At 33.2% G+C, this 21,173-nt stretch overlaps 1 protein-coding gene across 2 annotated transcripts in view; it reads right to left on the minus strand.

The window, feature by feature from the left end:
- The window catches only part of LOC114327532 (autophagy-related protein 2 homolog A), a 165,628-nt gene that overhangs the window by 101,876 nt on the left and 42,579 nt on the right, over positions 1 to 21,173 (minus strand). For both annotated transcript variants that reach the window (XM_050648778.1, XM_050648779.1), the window contains exons 2-10: positions 19,058 to 19,226; positions 15,039 to 15,188; positions 11,800 to 11,902; positions 8,203 to 8,614; positions 7,325 to 7,482; positions 7,112 to 7,266; positions 6,005 to 6,163; positions 4,378 to 4,648; positions 143 to 421 (exon numbers count right to left, since the gene is read on the minus strand). In XM_050648778.1, coding sequence (XP_050504735.1) covers positions 143 to 421; positions 4,378 to 4,648; positions 6,005 to 6,163; positions 7,112 to 7,266; positions 7,325 to 7,482; positions 8,203 to 8,614; positions 11,800 to 11,902; positions 15,039 to 15,188; positions 19,058 to 19,226 — 1,856 coding nt within the window. The remainder of the gene's footprint in view (positions 1 to 142; positions 422 to 4,377; positions 4,649 to 6,004; positions 6,164 to 7,111; positions 7,267 to 7,324; positions 7,483 to 8,202; positions 8,615 to 11,799; positions 11,903 to 15,038; positions 15,189 to 19,057; positions 19,227 to 21,173) is intronic.

Raw genomic sequence — 21,173 nt, forward strand, 5'->3', positions numbered from 1 at the left:
TGATTTCGGTCTAATTGTCGTGTACCATATCCAGCAGTGGATAGATCCGGGTTGAATGATGATGATTTATTGATCAAATGTGATAAAATATCACAGGCACACACAGGCTCTATCGTTGTTTTTATAGAAAAAAAGTACTTACGTATAATCAGACTTAGGTCCGCTTCTTCTGATAGAATTTTTCGTCTTTTCAACATGTTTAAATGCTAGTTTAAAGTTAGGTTTGGCGCCCATAGTCGCATTTTGAAGAGATGAGTTTTCCGTGAACAAAATTAATGGAATCGAGTCAATTTTAGACGTTGAAGTATTGTATAGACATTCATAAAGTTCTAATTTGGCAGCGGTTAATTGTCCAGTAATGGAAAATGCCGAACTTGTGGTTTTTTCATCTCCCTCAATTTGTACAGGTGCAGCGAGTAATCTACAAAAACAAACCAATCAATATACACTGCTCTAACGCGCACACTGACCGCCCACAAGATTGAAGTAATTTTTGATTTTTTTCTTAATTTTATAAAATTAAATCTATTATGTGACAATTAAATCTACTGCGACAGATCCTCGAAAAAACAAGTGAACATAACATCGACACACATCATCTCTTCATAGACTTCGAAAGCGCATATGACAATATAAACCGAGAATTTTTAATAAAAGCAAAGAAAGAATTTAATATACCAACACAACTAATAGAACTGATAAAAGAATATCTAAAAGTAGAAAGTAAAATCCGGATACAAAACGAACTAACGGAAACAATAGATGTGAAAAAGGGACTACGCCAGTGATACGCTCTATCATGCATCTTGTTCAATATCGTACTCGAGAAAATAATGAGGGACACAACAGTCAATACTCGAGGAACAATCATTAATAAAAGCGTGCAAATACTAGCATTTGCAGATGATGTTGATATAATCGCAAGATCAAGAAGAGAAATGATAGAGGCATTCAATCAAATAGAACGAGCTGCACAAAATAGTGCCCTTAAAATCAACCAGAACAAAACAAAATATATGCAGGTAAGTAAAAACGCAGAAATAAGGCAGCCACAAAATATAACAATAGGAGAATACAACATTTAGGGGGTAAAAAACTTTACATAATTGGGATCCCTAGTCACGTCTGATAATAACGTAGCGGAGGAAGTGAAGAGGCGAATATGTATTGCCAATAAAAGTTACCATGGCTTAATTCGGCAACTAAGATCAGATAACGTCGCAAGAAAAACAAAATGCCAAATATACAAAACCTTAATAAGACCGGTACTCACATACGGTTCAGAAACCTGGACACTCACTAAAAGAGAGGAAACATTGCTAGTCACCTTTGAAAGAAAAATCTTGCGACACATATAATATAAGATAAGGGCACAAAAGAAAACGGAATTTGGCGAAGAAAGTACAACTTTGAACTATACAAAATATACCAGGATCCGGATATCATAACATTCATTAAAATAGGACGGCTGCGTTGGATGGGACATGTAGAAAGAATGGAAGAAGGCGAAATATCAAACAAAATATTCAAACATATGCCAGTAGGAAAAAGAACAAGAGGAAGATCGAAGCTGAGATATTTAGAACAAATATAAAATTATATAATAACCTTAAAAATAAAAAACTGGAGAAAAAAGCACGAAGCAGATCAGAATGGAGAAGAATCCTGGAACAGGTCAAGAACCAGAAAGGGTTGTCGAGCCAGTGATGATGATGAAATCTATTGTGTATTCTTTCAGTTACTTTTGTAGCAAATAATCCGACATTATTATTAGTAACAAATGGAAAACTAGGAGAAATTTGAGAAAATAATAAATGTATTGAAAATTTCGATGTACCCTTACAGTTACAGTTATAGCAATAATTATTAAATTATAGAGTCAAGAAAAGAGGAGTATCACTCGTTTCAATAACGTGTGTTGCCACCACTATTCTGGATACCACTCATCATTCGATTTGAATACACTAATCACCTTTTCGATGTTCCTTCGGGGAAAAGTGGTCCATTCTTAAATGAGAGCCAATCGAAGCTATTCACATGTTGTTGGAGCAGGTAAACGAAGTCTTACCCGCCTATTGAGAAGGCTCCATATTTGCTCAATAGGATTAAGATCTGGATTTTGAGCAGGCCAGTCCATTTTTGAAATAACACCTTCAAGATACTGTGTTACATCCTTGCCAGGGCCGGATTTATCACTAGGCCGACTAGGCACTGGCCTAGAGCGCCAAATTTGTTAGGGGCGCGGAACGGGCGGATTTTGTTCGCATTGCCTATCTCCGAGTACACGCTGGCACAGTTTACCACACATTAAAAGTTTAAAAAATATAAAAGCATTAAATATAAGAAAAAAAATTAGGTTAAATCCAATTTTTATCCGAGTTTGACCCCTTTCTATCAGAGCATTTGAAAGTATATGGCTTTCAGGTACAACTGCATACATTTCTAAGTCAACATATGAAGAAGTGATCCTTCTTATGGTTGAAAATGTTCAAAAAAAAATATTAAATGAAGCTAAGGTAGCAAAATATTTTGAGATTGTGATAGACTCCACTCCAGACATATCTCATATTGACCAATTAACGTTGGTACTAAGGGATATAACTAGGGATGGCATACCCGTAGAACGCTTTTTGTGTTTTTTGACTAACGTCAGACACAAAGCTGAAGAGATAGTAAATGTTGATGTTTTTGATAAATTCGATTTGGATATCACAAGCTATACAAGCTATACTATCACAAGATATACTCAGGTGTTCAAGCCAGAATAAAAAAACTATGTCCTCAGGCTGAGTATGTCCCATGTGCCGCTCATTCCTTAAATCTGGTAGGATCTATGGCCGTTGTTAGTTCATGTGTGGTTGCTGTTTCTTTTTTGGTCTACTTCAAGAACTGTACAATTTTTTCACAAGTTCAACACATCGATGGGAGCTGTATTTGAACCACAAATGCTCTGTGGTACTTCAAAGCCTATCTAAAACACGTTGGTCAGCGAGAAACGATGCTTGTCGAGCTCTGAAAGAAAATTGGCCGGCAATTATAGAAACTTTGAAACTAATAGAGAATGACAGGAACGAAAAACCTTCATGCCGAAGTGATGCATCTGCTCTAAGATTAAACCTTGAATCACTAGATTTTTGTCCATATTTTGGAGTATCGTTTTGAAGGATTCCAAAAAGTCAGTACTAATCTTCAGTACGAAACTACAACTTTAAGTAAAGTAAAAGGAAATTACCAGTCGTTGGCTGGTTTTTTGGTAGAGCTTAGAAATGATTTTTGGCGATTAGAAACCCTAGTTTGCTGCTGCAAAAAGTAGAAGAAAGCCCATATGATCTGTGACTTGATTTATAGCTACTGTAGGTTTAAGACTGTGGTTTAAGTAACAAACATTTTAGGTAGCCATATTATTTATGTGTTTTTCAAGAAAACTGTAAGTACTCTCTGTGTTAGAAAACATTAATTACGGTAATTTTGTATTTATTATTTTTAATCCTTAGCACACTTCTCTTTTATAACTATAGAATATTGTTAATAGTGCAAAAGAACACTATTGAACAATATGTTGCAATTAATGCAATATATTGAAAGTATGCAAAAGAACATATACTGTCCATTTTGTATCAGTGTGCTGTTAATGTGCCCCTCTCAATCAAGACGAGATACGTGTGTGCCTCAAACAAATCCCTGCCCAAAACATTACTGAGCCACCAACAAAAGCAACTCGATGTGACTGAGTGCAGGCAGCATAACGTTCTCAAGCCCTTCTGTGGGCCTTATTTCGACCAGCTTTACCATAAATTCATATTCTACACTCATCCGTAGCCAATACTTTTTCCCAATCGCCTATTGTTTAACTGACGTATTCACGGGCAAATGTAAGTCTGTGTCTTTTGTTAGCAGCAGTACGTAAGGGCTGTATTTGCATTGCAAGCTATCAAATCCTGTTCTGTTAACCTTTGTCGAGCAATAGAAACACTGATTACTGGTCCTTGAACTTACTAAAGATGGCTTGGGAGCATTTTAGCAATTTGAGAGTCATAAAAGACCGAGATCTTGTATGACCGATATCTTCCTTTTTGCACACTGCCGGATCGCCGTTGATGAGACTCGGTCTCAAAAGATCATTGGTAAGTTGTCTGCACAATTGGACAACTAACATTCAATTGTCTTGCGAGATCCCTTTGGCTTATTCCATGTTCCAGCAATGTAACAATCTGAACAGACTTTCAATATTTTTCCATCATTATTAAGCAGTATAATTCACGGTAAGGAGTGTGTAAGGCCACTGTAACAGTAAGATATCTCAGAAACTTTTCAGAACACTATAATAGTTATAATTTAATCGATCTTGCGTATTTTTTTACAAACTACTTAACTTACTTTAAATTATTTCGGGAACAGGCGTTGTTAAAAGCTTCTCTGGCATTCTCAAAGTCCTTATTTCCATACGCAGCAAAAGAGAATTGACCCAACTTGCCAAAAAAATCGTCGACAACTTGTTGCATCTTTTGTACGCTAGACGGCGCTAATATCTGGTCACGTTCTACGGGTTGAAATAGTAAATCCTCCAACAGCAAAATTACAGCTACGGATGCTATTCGTATTTGGAAATTAGATATTTCTGCCGTGGGATCTGAGTCGACGTTGTTAGCTGAAATAAATAATTGTTATAAACTTGTAGTAGAGTAAACGACGCATATTCATGGGAAATATAGGTGATTTCAGGAGTGATGAGTAGGTTATCATAACCTCATCTAAAACAGGCGGTTATACATTTTTGAAGTTATACTTCTTTAGGCGCGATTGAGAGTAAAATTTCATAATTCTGCGCGCATGCGCACACAGACAGTATGGTATAAACGTTATACGGGATTTGATTGGGTGTTAAAATCATCTGTCAATAATTGTTCAATATGGAGATTTTGGATAAACAAATTAATGTTGTGTATATTAGTTTTTATTGTTGTGATGGCAGAGAAAAATGCAAGTTTATAATATGTAGTGACTTTTTAAATAGTTTTTAAAAGCGACAGGTACGTAATAATTGTAAATGTTTCAATATCCTAATAAAAAAAATCATAGCTAGGACCTACCTATTTGGAAAACTTAAAAAGAACCTACTAAAATAGCATGTAATGCTTTGATTTACATAACTTAATTACCATCAAAATTTCTATCAATATTCACCTAATATATTGTTTTCTTACTCTATGTTTTGTTCTATTCTGATATTTCTTTCAATTCTAAATAATTTCAATTCAAAATCAAAATAATTTGGTTAAATTCAGAACCGTCAAAAGTTTAATCCGTTTAGTTAGTTGATCTTCGCACATGATGACACATCATCTCCGTGGGTAAAAGTTTAAGGTGAAGGAATTTCAATACTAACTGCGCTGATAACCGGGTTCGAATTCCAATGGAAACTTTTATTTTTTTATACATTTTATGATTGTAAGTTTATTATATAATTTTTTTTTCAGAAAATACGTATTTAGTTAAAAATTTTTCCTACATTGTTCAGAAATCATTTGTGGCATTTTTCAATGTGTTTGTTTGTGTGTGTTTTATTTTTTTATTTTAATTTTTGGAACTGTTAATAAAAATTTTTGAGAAGTAGTAAGTATTAAAATTAGTTTAATATTTAAATAAAATATAAATAAACTGTTTAAAGTATATTAGTTTCGTTGAAATCATATAATAGAAGTATAACTTCTTACGTGCGTACAAAGTACACACACATTCTTTTTTTAATCACAAGTTTTCTTATATCACATATTGTGCTTCACATAAGTGCAGCCACACTTATGTGCAGCACAATATGTGATATGTAGGTATGTTTCGTAAAAAATATTACAGAAGAGAAGAAATAAAAATATGGATAACTTAGGAAGAAAGCGCTAAAATAGTAGAAACGGAACATAAAGGAAAAAATAAGACGAAGGCGTGGAGAGGGCAGAACTAAAATTTAATGTAATATGATGGTTATTTTTCATGCAATTATACTCACTTAGTCGTCTTGTTCTATGGGTTTGTTCCGTCATAGAGCTTACCATGCTGGAATTCATGCTGGATTCCATGCTGCTGCTAATGCCCGAAAGAGTACTGTCGAACATTCCACTTACCGTATTTTTCATTGGAAGAAAATTCTCATCTGCTGTATTATCATCTAAAATAATATAAGTAATATAAATATCAGTAAAGTGGAGACACAAGTTTATGAATCCAAAAAAGTAGCTCGACCAACATAGAGCTACCGGAAGTACAATATTACATACTCATTAGATGCGTTTTTTACATAGATGATGAATCTGTTATACAAAATTACTGTAGCTATAATTTGTCTTTTATCCCGGATGTCGGCTAGACCGGATGCCATATATGCGCTCGCAACTCTTCGACTCCCTCTGTCATTCCACCTCAGCTTGGCTTCCTCTCACATATACCTAATGTACTAGAGCGGTCCGATAAGTACTAAGGCTACAAAAGAAAAACGAAAATTGTGAAAAATTAGCGGTTTATTTTTCAACCTATTCTCCGTTGAGAAGAAGAAAATAAGTCACATGAGTCCAAATCTGGAGAACACGGTGGATAGTGCAGCAGTTCGTGGCCCAATTCGACAAATATGGCGGCGGCAGTAGTGTGGGCCGGTGCGTTGCCATTGTGAAAGAGAACTTTTCTCTTCGCCAAAGACTTTTCTGTTTCTGCAATTTGACGTCTAATCGGCCCAATAATTCGGCATAGTAAAATCCTGTGATCATTTAGCCTTTCTCCAGGTAGTCGATGGGACAGTCTTCGCCTTTTTTGGAGCACGTTTGCCGGGTGACATCCACTGTTTCTACTGTTCCTTACCAGTCTCTAGAATCTAGTCTCTGGTGTGTATATATGGAGTGCCTTATAATACAAGGAAAAGTGGAGGGAAAGAGATGGATTGGTTGAAAGAAACTTTCATGGCTGCGTATTATTAGACAATGGTGTAGTTCCACAGTAGAATAATTATTTCGCGCAGCAGTCGATAGAGCAAGGTTTCGGGAAATTATGAACACGATGACGGCCAATTATGTCTGAAAACGGAAAATGTACCTAAAGAAGATGTACTTAATATATAAATAATTACCTAAAGGTGCGGAGGACCAACCCTGAGCAGCTTGCAAACCAGCAATCTGAAGTTCTGAAAGAGACTGCAACTGATACTGAAGTTCTTGTTCGACCCTCTGGTAATCTAGTACTGTCATGGGTTTAGCTGTGCATTGTGATCTTGGTGCGACATTGCTAAAATTCCAGAAAAAATCTTGAGGTCCTCATTACAGAAATAAATACTACCACTTACCTTTTATCCACAGTATCGGGTTTAGATAAACCATCTGCAAGTTCTAGAAGGACATGGAATTGTCGTGGTGATAAAAATACTATGAAAGATCCTAGCATTACGTCGATTGATACCTTCGGTCCGGTAAGATTTTCTGATTGTTTCAATTTAACTCTAATCTAAAATTTAATTCAAATAAATAAAAATACAACAAATATATTTTTAATTCTGCTTCAATTTTTAGTTATACTTTTTCTTCTAATTCCTTATTCTACTTTTCTATTAAACAAAGAATACAAAGTTATTTTGTGTTATACAGGGTTATTATACATTTAAAAACTTATAAACAAATTTGAATAACAATCGTAATAAGTTCTGCCGGTTCAGATGATAGGATGATAGGCCTTACTATGATGAAAATTATTCTAACGTGTTTTTGTGAAAGTCCCATGTGTTGTCCTGGATGTTTTTTGATTTTTTACAATTATTACCTACATAGATATTAAAACATTTCATCACCGCCCAAAATTTTCCTATAAAAAAACTACATAGGCGAGACTCACAAATATAGGTCCAGTCCCACAAGGCCCCAGAAGGAACTATCTCTCAAGGAGGGGGCAATGTTACGCCAACCCTTGCTAGGCCCCTGATCGAACTTACTAGGCGATCCGTAGAAGGTTTACGGCTGTTCCAACGTGATGAGAATTCCAACTAAATTCTAGAAATATCCCGAAAAATGGGGCGGATTATATATAAGGGCAATAAGATTTTATGAGTTGGTCTGATAAATAAATTTATACCGTTAAATAAATAAACGTCGTAAGTTCATCGTGTTTTAGTGTTGGTGTTAAAAAACCAGAAATATATTAAAATAAACATTACAATATACAAATAATTACCTCTTGTGTGCCTGATATATAACCGAACTTGATAACATTTCGCTGCCCGTTAAAACTTTTTTCTGTATCTTTTTCTTCGCTAACTTCTTCTTCTTCGTCTTCCTCTTTCGGAAGTCCTTCATTCTCCTCGTTTTGTGGCATCGAAAGAGAAAAATCACTAGCTATATTAGAACTTTCTATCACAGTAACTAACGAATCGTTTTCGGCTTCTAGATGAGATTGAGTCAACACGGATCTACTAAAAGTTCGAGCCTTACTGAAAAATTCGACCGTCGAGAACGTTATTCCCGTTATTATGAAGTTTTTTGTAGTGTATGAGTGCACGACGTAAGCTTTCTTTGAGTCTTGATTGGTCTGATCGAGATTTTCTTCTGTAGAGGGATCGTTGCCTGCTTCGTCTGAGTATTCAATCCTAAAACAATTGTTTCATTTTAAAAACTATCAAAAAAGTTAAATACACAGAAAATACAGTCTCATGAATATTACTTTTCGTTTGTTTTTAGAGATTGAACATCTATCGACTAAGATCTTTTCGTCACATTTATAGAGTATGAGAAAGCTTTCGACAAAGTTAAACATAACATTCCCATGGAATGTCTAAAGCGAAAAAGACTCGAACAAAATGATATTAACATAGTGAGAAATCTCTATTGGAACCAACAAGCTATTTAGAGAGCAAGATTTGCTAGATTAGGATTTAGACTGTCTACATGCCTGGTGTGTTCAAAATAGACTTAATTTAAATACCAATAAGTGCTCTTTAATAAGTTTTACACATAAGGTTGGGAGGGTTGATACGAGTTATTCTATATGTAACCAAACACTCAATCGCGTTTCTTTCATTAAAGACTTAGGTGTCATTATGGATGAAAAGCTTTTTTTGTAGAACACATTAATACTATTTCTGTAAAGGTATCTAAGCTTCTGGGTTTTGTTATGAGAAATTGTAAGTGTTTTTATGTGGTAGCAACGAGATTGGTTTATTGTTCAATTGTTAGATCCTTGTTGGAGTACTGTTCGGTAGTTTGGTACCCTTACTATCAAAACCATATCGATACGCTCGAGAGGACCCAACAAATTTTTGAGATATTGTGCTTACCATGTTCATACTCATCATCATCAATGGCGCTACAGCTCTTCGTGAGTCTTTGCCGCGTTTACTATTGCCTTCCATGTTTGTCGGTCCTGTGCCACTAATTCCCATTGTCGCACTCCCACTTTCTCGAGATCTTCTTTGACTGTATCTTTCCACCTTTTTATAGGCCGCCCTACAGAACTTCTTCCATCTGGCCTTTCCCAGAACACATTGTTTATAAGGCGATTGTCGTTAATGCGTATCACATGCCCTGCCCATCTGAGTCTATTAGCCTTTATATATCGGACTAGATTTTCTTTTCCGAATAGAGACTTTAGCTCGTTATTGTATCTGCGCCTCCATTCGTTTGTCATGCTGTCTCTGCAAGGGCCATATATCATTCGAAGGATTTTACGTTCCCACACCAGCAATTTATTTACTTCTCTTTTTGTTAGCGTCTATGTTTCGTTTCCATACGCGACTGCTGGTCGTATTATGGTCTTATATATCTGGATTTTTGCACCTCGTGAAAGAAGTTTTGTTCACACTACCATTAGAAATCATGATTATTCCTCTATTGAACAACAATTATCTTTACCCCCACTACGAACCGTCGTGATATATCAGGTGCTATATTTATATATAAGATCATACATGGATTTATTGATTGTCCAAACCTGTTAAATTACATTAACTTTAAGGTTCCAAACCAAGCTCTACGTTACCTCAACGTTTTCAACATTCCTTTCCACAGAACAACATAGTATTCACAACCCATTGGATAGATACATGGGGCTATTAAATGAATTTGATTATGATATTTTCAATTTAACTTTAACTCCGTTCAAAAGATCTCTTGCTTTGTGATATGCTTTGTGATATATATGTATGTATGGTATTGTTGAATTTTGTTCTTATTATATTTTGTATGTTTTTAGTATGCAGTGAACTTTTTAAATGTAACATTTTGTTATTTGATTCTATACTATAGGTAATTTATGTTTTGAAACCTAACTGATATTGTATTCTAATTTAACTGTTAATGGGGTTATCCCGTGTTTTAAATAAATAAATAAATAAAATAAATAAACAAGCTGTGGTAACATTAGATGGAAATAGCACGGATGCGCAACAGATAAGTATTGAGTGAGACAAGGCTATACACTCTCACTATTACTATTTAATATACACTACGAAAAGTTATTTGCACAAGCACTTGAAAATTGCACAGAAGGGATAAAGATAACTGATGAAAATATAAAGAACATTCGTTATGCCGACGATACAGTCATTATTGGTGAAAGTGAGAAAGACCTGCAGACGCTACTAAACACAATTTGTGATAGTGGGGAACAGTTTGTTTTAACAATAAACATAAATAAAACAAAAGCTGTGGTTAGAGGAGTAAAGTCATGACAATAATCCAGATGAAAAATGAAGATATTAAACAAGTGGACAAAATAAAACACTTAGGAGTCTGGATTACTGAAGATCTACATCCGAAATAAAAATTCGATCAAGAATAGAGCAATCAAGAGCAGCCTTCTTTAAGATAAGAAAATTTCTGAGTAACCAAAGACTCAATCTGCAAATCCGATATCAGATGGTAAAATGTTAGATCCACCCCATTCTTCTTTATGGTGCCGAAGCTTGGAGTATTCATGATGACTTAATGAGAAAGTTGGAAGCTTTTGAGATGTTGCTTTTAAGGAGAATTTTGAAAATACCATGAACCCATCATATTACGAACGAAAGAGTGTTGCACAGAATTTGAAGAGACACAGAATGTTGCACAGATTAGAGTGCAGATTATTGTACATTTGGTACTTCCTTTGGTAGGTATCAGCTTTGTCTTTTACCTTTTGGAATTTACTTAGTCCCACAAGACTTGCAAAGAAAAATTATGAAATATTTGGTGACCTTGGGAGTGTTGGTCTGTGTTTTGATGAGTTGATTATTACAGGTTTAAATTTAAGCTTTTTTTTAATGGTATGGACTACACAGTGATGAGCACACTAATAGCCGGCAAAATAGCGCAAAAGATGGAAAACATAATACATTGCGAAACAAAAAGAGATGAAACTAGTGGAGGTGAAAATTGTCGTTATAAACATGTTAATTAACATTACATTACATAGTTTCCCACCTTTAGACCTCTGTGACCGGAGTATTTTATAAAATTCTACTGTCACAGTGACAGTTGTCATACTCCTATGATACATCTGAAGATGGGAAACTATGTAATGTAATGTTATTTTAGATGTTTATAACGATAATTTCCACCTCCACTAGTTTCATCTCTTTTTGTTTCGCAATGTATTATGTTTTCCATCTTTTGAACTATTTTGCCGGTTATTAGCGCGCTCATCACTGTATGTCAATCAGCCAGTCACAACATGACTAATATATCAAGAAGAATAAACATTTAAAGACGGTAAACTTTAAGTAAGTACTGAAATTAAAAATAAATTTAAGCTTAAAATTTAAAACTTAAAAAAAACTTGATAGAAACGCATACTTACAAATCAATGTTGATGACTATGCCCACTCCTGTTGTGCTTTGTTTTGGAACATGTTCAATTTGAAATACTGTATCAATAAATTTTACTTTCACTCTACTTAGAACTAAAAATAAAAAAAATATTATGCACATGCATGAGCGTTATTTATTATAAAATATACATAATAGCCCGGGAGGTAGTGTCAAATTTGACCGGAGCATTGTAGCATGGCTGTTTTCTTTTTATTTAGCTTATTAACAAATGATGTGTCAGCTGGCCCAAAACCGGGGATTTTAGGCAATAAAAGGTAAAATGTGAAACTTGATGGAAAAACGCTACAACTTATATGTCAAATATTTATCTCCGTGACTTACGTGTATAATGGCCTAGAATACTGGCTTTCACGCAGGCGACTCGGGTTCAATTCCTGGCCATGAATTTTTTTTGTTTTTAAAATTGACATTTTGATTTGAAAAATAATTATTTTTTGATAATACCACGCTTTTATTATTTATACGACACAATATAAAAAAGTCTGTATGTCTTTTATAGAATCGTAAACTATGCATTTGATCATTATGATTGACCTCCTTAATAAGCAAAGTTGTTGTGCATGAACCCCTGAAGCATTCTAAGTTAGCACGACCAATCTAAGTGAAAAGGGAGTTTGCATTCTTACTACATTCTTTTTATTTTTTTTAGACAAATTGTTTTTTCTTAATTTTATGATGTAGAACCAAAAGATACATACAACCCTAACTTTTCAGTTTTCTATCACCAACCCCCTATTAACCTAAATATCTCCCTGTTCTCTATAATATATAAAAATGAATGTTTGTCTGTATGTCCCTTGTAAACTATGTATTTGATCATATGATGACCTCAAGCAAAGTTGTTATACATGAACCCGGGAAGGTTTCTGAGTTAATACGACCAACCTAAGTAATCATTATTTACGCTGGCACCACAAAAACAATATTGTTTATTAGAAAAAAGTATCCGCAATATTTTTGAGTATTTTTTGGATTTCTGGTAATTTTTAGGTATTTAAGTTTTAAACATTATTTAGTTCTAAGGCGGTACGAAGCTTGCCGGGTCAGCTAGTTAATAAAAAGATATTCTTGGACAAGTTCGGCAAAGATTAAAAAGTATAAATCATTAATTTATGAATTTTAGATTGTAAGAAAAAAGCGTCAGCTGAATATTTTTTTATTATTAACTAGCTGACCCGGCAAACTTCGTACCGCCTTAGAACTAAATAATGTTTAAAAGTTAAATAAGTACCTAAACATTACCAGAAAGCCAAAAAATACTCAAAAATATTGCGTATACTTTTTTCTAATAAACAATATTGTTTTTGTGGTGTCTGCATAAATAATGATTACTTACGTTGGTCGTATTAACTCGACTTAAATCGAAACCTTTCCGGGTTCATGTACAACAACTTTGCTTGAGGTCATCATAATATGATCAAATGCATAGTTTACGATTCTATAAGGGAAATACAGACAAATATTCATTGTTATATACAGAGTGGGCCAAATAAAAGTATCCACCCCGATATTTGGCTGTATTTAAGAAAATAAAAAAACAGGTCAATTTTTTATCTAAGGGGGACACATTTTTACGGTACAAACATCGGTCAATTGTCAACTCCCTCCCTTCCACTTCCCCCACCCCTTATTTTTAAATAGGGAATAGGGGTCGTGTGCTAGCTCATTTGAAAGGTTATTTAATTTTCTATTCAGTAATATCAACATCGACTTAAAAATGTATACAGGGTGTCCAAGAAAAATTATTTTGAATTAAATTAATTGACACAAAAAGAAGAATGTATTTAATTTATTTAACTCAGAACACATTCTACTGCTGACACAGAAAAAAAAGTTTTTTGATAAAGAGACACTACTTTTCGCTTAATTTTAATGTTCAAGCTTCCACCCATCTGTCTCTTGGTAGATTGAATATTGAATTTAAGCAACAAACAGTATTTATTTATCAAATAAACATTTTTTTCTGTTTTCTATCAGCAGTAGAATGTATTCTGAGTTAAATAAATTACATACATTCTTCTTTTTGTGTCAATTAATTAAATTTAAAATAATTTTTCTTGGACACCCTGTATAAATTTTTATGTCACTGTTGATATTACTAAATAGAGTATTGAATACCCTTTCAAATGAGCTAGCACACGACCCCTATTCCCTATTTAAAAATAAGGGGTGGGGGAAGTGGAAGGGAGGGAGTTGACAAATGACAGATGTTTGTACCGTAAAAATGTGTCCCCCTTAGATCAAAAATTGACCTGTTTTTTTTATTTTCTTAAAATCTAATAAATACTGCCAAATATCGGGGTGGATACTTTTATTTGGCCCATTCTGTATTATACAGAACAGGGAAATATTTAGATTGCTATTAAAAAATGGTGGTTGGTGATAGAAAAGTGAAAAATTAGGGTTGGATGTATCTTTTGGTTCTACATCATATAAAATTAAGAAAAAACAGTTTGTCCAAAAAATAAAAAAGAACGTCGGGGAGGGGGAGAAGCACCACCTTTTTCACTTATATCGGTCGTACTAACTGAGGTAGCTTCAGGGGTTCATGTACAACTTTACTTATTAAGGAGGTCAATCATAATATGATCAAATGCATAGTTTACGATTCTTTAAAAGACATACAGACTTTTTTATATTGTGTCGTATAAATAATAAAATCGTGGTATGTATTATCAAAAAATAGTTATTTTTCAAATGAAAATGTCAATTTTAAAAACAAAAAAAAGTTTAATGGCCAGGAATTGAACCCGAGTCGCCTGCGTGAAAGCCAGTAGCTAGGTATTCTAGGCCATTATACACGTAAGTCATGGAGATAAATATTTGACATATAAGTTGTAGCGTTTTTCCATCAAGTTTCACATTTTACCTTTTCTTGTCTAAAATACCCGGTTTTGGGCCAGCTGACACATCATTTGTTAATAAGCTTTGGAAAACCTAACTAAATAAAAAGAAAACAGCCATGCTAAAATGCTCCGGTCAAATTTGACACTACCTCCCGGGCTATAACACCACTGTTGAAACATGGGAGGACTAATAATTAACTTCCAGGATTGTTTTATTTATTTATTCTTGTTTTTCTCCAAGTTAAAACTTCTTGTAGAATGAATTTTGAGTGGTGACTTTTTGATATTTTGTAAAATGAATGAACGAAACGAAGAAAAAACCATATGACATGGTAAATGTTTAGGCATTTTAGGTACTTACTTGAGTCAATGGTTTGGGCAAAGAGTTTAATTCCTTCATAAGCTTCCATCGGATTTGACGTATTCACTCCACAATCTTGCTTTGCGCATTCCTCGGCTAGCTGCATGGAACTGGTCATTGAATTCCACATGGATTCGAACATAGACGTCGCTAAAAATAGAATATTTTGTATAACAGGTATATATAATAAACAAAAGAAAGTTATCAACAAAATAATCCTAGTAAGGGAAAGAGATACAAACGATGTAATAACAAAGAAAACCCTATGAACAAACAGTCCAACCGAACCAACAATCAGACTAACTACAGGTTCTAGCATACTACTCGGCTATTATTATTACGTTATATTATCCTTTTAGTCCAGGAACCGAAGCTTTTTACCCAACAATTTTTACAGAATGAACCGATTTGCTTGAAAATTTGAAAATAAATAGTGGATAGTCCAAGGATCAAAATTTATATGATGCCGAAAGGCGCTTTAACCATGGGAGTGGTTGCCACCCCATCCCGAGGGTGGAATTTTTTTAAATTAAATTTTGACCGCAAAAGTTGATAAAAACATTCATTCTAAGCAAAAAATGTTAAATACATTTTTTTGATGAAATTAACATTTTCGATTTATTTGCTATCGAAAGTGTTAGTTTTATATCGAAAAAATCAATGTTTTTCGATAATACTCATTTACGATTCACCCACTTTTTGCCGTAGAAAAATTTTTTTCAAACCAAGTTCTTGGGAATTAAATAACCTACAATTTCATATCTAAACATTTTTTCCAATTCTGAAGAAAATTGCATTTTTTACCAAACTACAAAAATTCGTTATTAGCTTTTAACTCCAATTTTTTAAAAACTAATCATTCTAAGCAAGTCAAACTTCTAGAATCTATTAATAATACATAAATAAAGAAGAATGAATAAGACCAATGACTAAAAACATTGCTAACTTACATTATTATGCTTCAAATTGGATTTCTCCTTTTTTTTTTTTCAAAAAAATATATTGATTTTTTAACCGTAACTTTTTTATTTCTTATCTTAGAAAGTTTGGTAAAAAAGAATTTTGTAGGTCTTTACAAGATCTATAAGTCTGTTAATATTAAATCTTTTTAAAATCTGCAGTCGCAGAAAGAGGTGACTTTGAAAGGGTTGGTAAAGGTGGTTTTTGCATGTTATTACAAGTTTTAATTGTTAATAGCTCACTCAATTTTTGCCGTAGAAAAAATTTTTGCAAACCAATTTTGGGGAATTAAATAAGCTACAATTTCATATTTAAACAATTTTTCAAATCTCTGATGCTAATCTTTATATTCTGAAGAAAAAGCCATTTTTTCCAAACTACAAAAATTTGTTATTCTCTTTTTTTATAGTCTACTCCATTTTTTTAACTAATCATTCTAAGCCGCTCAAACTTCTAGAACCTATTAATAATACATAAATAAAGAAGTCCAAATAAGGTCAATGACTAATTTTAATGAGGATCATGATTAGGAGGTTGCTTCCGATCACTTTTTCGCTGAAAAAAAATAAGGTCTGACATTCTTTTCATATAAGTCACTTAATTTTGGAGCTAGAGACTTTCTTTTATTTCTGGAGATACATATTTTTAAATACTTTAAATTAATTTGAACAAGTTATCCTCGAAAAATTCATAGTTTTCCCGTCTTTTGACTTTGAAACTACAATATTTAGCATTTGACGAAGAAGAGCTAACATATAATAAAGTATAGCTCGATTACTGTTGGTCTTAAAGAAACTTAAAAAACGGTTTTGTTTTTTAAAAGGTACATTCTTGTTAAGTAAAGTTGTTTTGATAAAACGAAAACTTTTGGGAGTTATTAGCAGAAAACTTATTAAAAACATTCGACATTTTCGATATAAAACTAACACTTTCGATAGCGAATAAAACGAAAACTATTAATTTTATCAAAAAAATGTATAGAACGTTTTTTGGTTATAATTAATGTTTTTACCAACTTTTGCGATCAAAATAAAATAAAAAATTTCCACCCCCGAGATGGGGTGGCAACCACCTCCATGGTAAAACCGCCTTTCGGCATCATATAGATTTTGATCCTTGGACTATCCACTACTTATTCTCAAATTTTCAAGCAAGTCGATCCATTCTGTAAAAATTGCGAGGTTTTGTCCTATTTTAAGCTTCAATACTTGTAGACCAGGGCGCATCTGTAAAAATATTAGTACATTTGGACGTTGAGAGGTGACTCAAATTTTTTTGCAGAAATTGCTTGAAAATAAATCAAATAATAATATTTGAGTTATCCTCCCTCTCAAAAAGGTCCGGAACATTGTTTAAATAATCAAAATGTCAAAATATTAAGGAAAAATTCGGTTTTTTTCTTCGTTTTTTGATTATAACTTTAAAAGTATTCATTTCCGAGAAAAGTTGTACTGACATAAAAGTTGCGTAATTAAATTTCCTACAATATAGAATTGGTTAAAGATTTAAAAAATAGTCACCCTTGTTGCAAAATAGCAATAATTGCGAAAAAACCATACAAAAACAAGTATTGGCATTTTACGTTTTTCAACCATTTATGCTACACTTAGGACCTTCATATTTCACCCAGAAAAATTTTATGATACGGTAAAATATTACTGTAAATTTCATTAAGATCGGTTCAATAGATTTTGCAATCCAGCTTTCGTAAAAAAAAATCAATTTTTGAAAATGTTACAGGACTAAAAGTGAAGCAGATAGCAAGTTGATTTTTTTTGCTTATAGAAGTCTACTGTACCTTTCATTTGCAATTTTGCAAAATTAAAATCGATTAACACCACGGCGCGCGTCAGGAATTTTTTTAAATAAACATTAATTATTGGTGCTACGCGCAGGCAGCGGATAGTTTCCTCTGATTGGGCATTCCAATGACCTTTGATAATGATTGATACATTTTCATTTTATGAATAAATCAAATGAATAAATTTGTTTATTGCAAAATAAAAACACATACTCTATCCTTGGAAATAACACTTTTATTAGCAAAAACTTCCTTTGTTCATATATTTTAACTTAAAAAATAAAAGTTTATTAGTTTTAAACATAAGCAATTCTTTAAATAATATTTCACAAACAATAATAAAATTAGTTTAATTTTTGTGGAATTAAAATATTAAAGTAAAACAAAATATAGAGTAAGAAAATAATATATTAGATAAAGGTTTGAAGAAATTTTGGTGGAAATCAACTTGTGTGAATCGAACACCGCTGTCCTGCGCGTAGCACCAAAAATTATTGTTTATTTAAAAAATTTCCTGACGCCGTGGTAATTAATCGATTTTAATTTTGCAAATTGGAAATGAAAGATACAGTACACTTCTATAAGCAAAAAAAATTTCAACTTGCTATCTGCTTTATTTTCAGTCCTGTAACATTTTGAAAAAATGAATTTTTTTTGCGAAAGCTGGATTGCAAAATTTATTATTAAACCGATCTTAGCGAAAATTAGAGTATTATTTTACTGTATCATGAAGTTTTTCTGGGTGAAATATGAAGTTCCTAAGTGTAGCATAAATGGTTTAAAAACGTAAAATGCGAATACTTGTTTTTGTATGGTTTTTTCGCAATTATTGCTATTTTGCAACTAGGGTGACTATTTCTTAAATTTTTAACCAATTCCATATTGTAGAAAATTTAATTACGCAACTTTTATGTCAGTACAACTTTTCTCGGAAATGAATACTTTTAAAGTTATAATCAAAAAACGAAGAAAAAAATCGATTTTTTCCTTAATTTTTTGACATTTTGATTATTTAAACAATGTTCCGGACCTTTTTGAGAGGGAGGATAACTCAAATATTATTATTTGATTTATTTTCAAGCAATTTCTGCAAAAAAATCTGAGTCACCTCTCAACGTCCATCTCAAAACAGATGCGCCCTGGACTATTGGACTATTTCTTATTTTGTGCACTGAGCACCATATGAACCATGCTACTATACAATATACTATACAATAGGGATATAAAAAATCACATATTATGAATAAATTTTACTTACCCGATTCATGTCTTTGTTTCGGTTGAACAGTAATTTTACATCCTTTTACTTCTACATAACTAGGATCTTTTAATATCGACATAAACGGCACCCTCACATGTAGATTTTCTATGTATCCATCCACAAACTCAATTGGCCAATTTTGTTTTTCTCCGAGTTCGTTAAGTGCCTGCAACAAAAAAATGTTTGGTACAGTTTTTCTACCTCTCAATAAAATAATATTAGACGGTACCGTAGTTGGGTTTTAAACTGTAAAAATGTGGCTAAAATTGTAGAGTGATTCATCAATTAGTTTAAAAGTTATACAAATTGTTTATACCAAACAACTTTTTTTGCAATAACATACAAGTCAGAAAAATATGAACTTACAAATGATTCGATGGGTAGCAAAGGTGTTATAATATACAACGTTAAAAGTAGATGTTGCTCTATAGTTGTACATACTCATAACGATTATAAAATTCAAGTCGACAAATTTGAGGCTCCTGAAGACTGGGCAAAATGGAAATGGCACGTTTCGATGTTATTACGAGCGTATGCACTTGAAGACATTGTGAACGGTATGCGTAAGTGTCCCGAGGTTACTTCATTGAAAGTAACTTCAAAATTCAACTTCATTGGAAGTAGAGAAGCATCAACAATGGTTAAAAGACGATGCAAAAGCGGCAAGTTTGTTAGCAGGTACGCTAGGAAAAACTGTTGCCGAGCTCGTGTTGACATGTACTCACGCTAGTGAAATATGGGACAAATTACGTGCGCGATTTGAACGTAGTAGTACGCAACGGTTAAACATGTTAATTGAAGCCTTCTTTAGAGTTCAGCGTGATAAAAAAGAAGATATTAGTACACATGTTGCGAAGTTGCATAAACTGTTTGTAGATTTGAATAATGAATTGCTGAAGCATGATGAAAATGTTTTATCCGAAAGAATGTTAAATGACCGGATCTTATCAACTTTGGGTAAGGTCTTTGATAATTTCAAAGATTTGTGGGACACGATACCATCAAAGAATCAAACTTTGAACTTATTGATTGAGAAATTGTGTGCCATTGAACTACGTGACCAAAGTACCACAGAATCTTTTGCTTTTTTTGCACGCAATAGCCCGACAGACAAATACAAACAGAGCCAAAGTACAACTACTACGAAGTCAAAGAGAAATGTACATCGTGCAAAAGAGAAATTTCCATGTCACAAATGCAAGAAATTAGGCCATTGGGCGAGAGAGTGTCCATTGAAAAAATCTGCTGAGAATTTAGATAAGAATAAAAGTATAGATACTTTTTTTTGTCCGTTGTTTTAAGTGCCTCATCTAACAATTGTGTTGAAGCTGGAAAATGGTATTGTGACAGTGGAGCCACAAATCATATTACTAGAGATAAGCAATATTTCTCATCTTATACAGAATTTGCTGAACCCGAAAAGATATCACTTGGTAAGAAGGGTGTATGTATGTTAGCCCAAGGACAAGGAACGGTGAAAATTCAAACGCGTCTGAAAAATAAATGGAAAGATGCTGAATTGAAGAATGTTTTTTATACTAAAAGGGAAGTTCCCTAGGTTGGCTGTATACCATATAGTTAAAAAACTCTAACAAGAAGTAAAACCACTTCTATGTAAATTGGTATATTTATTAAAACTTAAAAATCCCAATGGATTGAATAAAATATGTCCAATTCAGAACGTTTTCAGACCTATCGGTCCATCATCAGTGAATGTGCATACTTGCTAAATAGCCCCAGAACCAAACAATGGTTGAATTTAAAATTCGATTTACATTATTTAAAAATAATATTCAACAGGCTAAATGCCGATGTTACAGGATATTGCCTATGGGAACATGGTGAAACCATACCAAAACCTCAATCAACCATCTTAGGCCAACTTTGACTATAAAGTGAACTTGTTGACTTTATAGTCAAAGTTGGCCTAAGATGGTTGATTGAGGTTTTGGTAGGGTTTCACCATGTTCCCATAGGCAATATCCTGTAACATCGGCATTTAGCCTGTTGAATATTATTTTTAAATAATGTAAATCGAATTTTAAATTCAACCATTGTTTGGTTCTGGGGCTATTTAGCAAGTATGCACATTCACTGATGATGGACCGATAGG

This window comes from Diabrotica virgifera, chromosome 4 (assembly GCF_917563875.1).
Source record: "Diabrotica virgifera virgifera chromosome 4, PGI_DIABVI_V3a".
Classification (NCBI taxonomy): Eukaryota; Metazoa; Arthropoda; class Insecta; order Coleoptera; family Chrysomelidae; genus Diabrotica; species Diabrotica virgifera.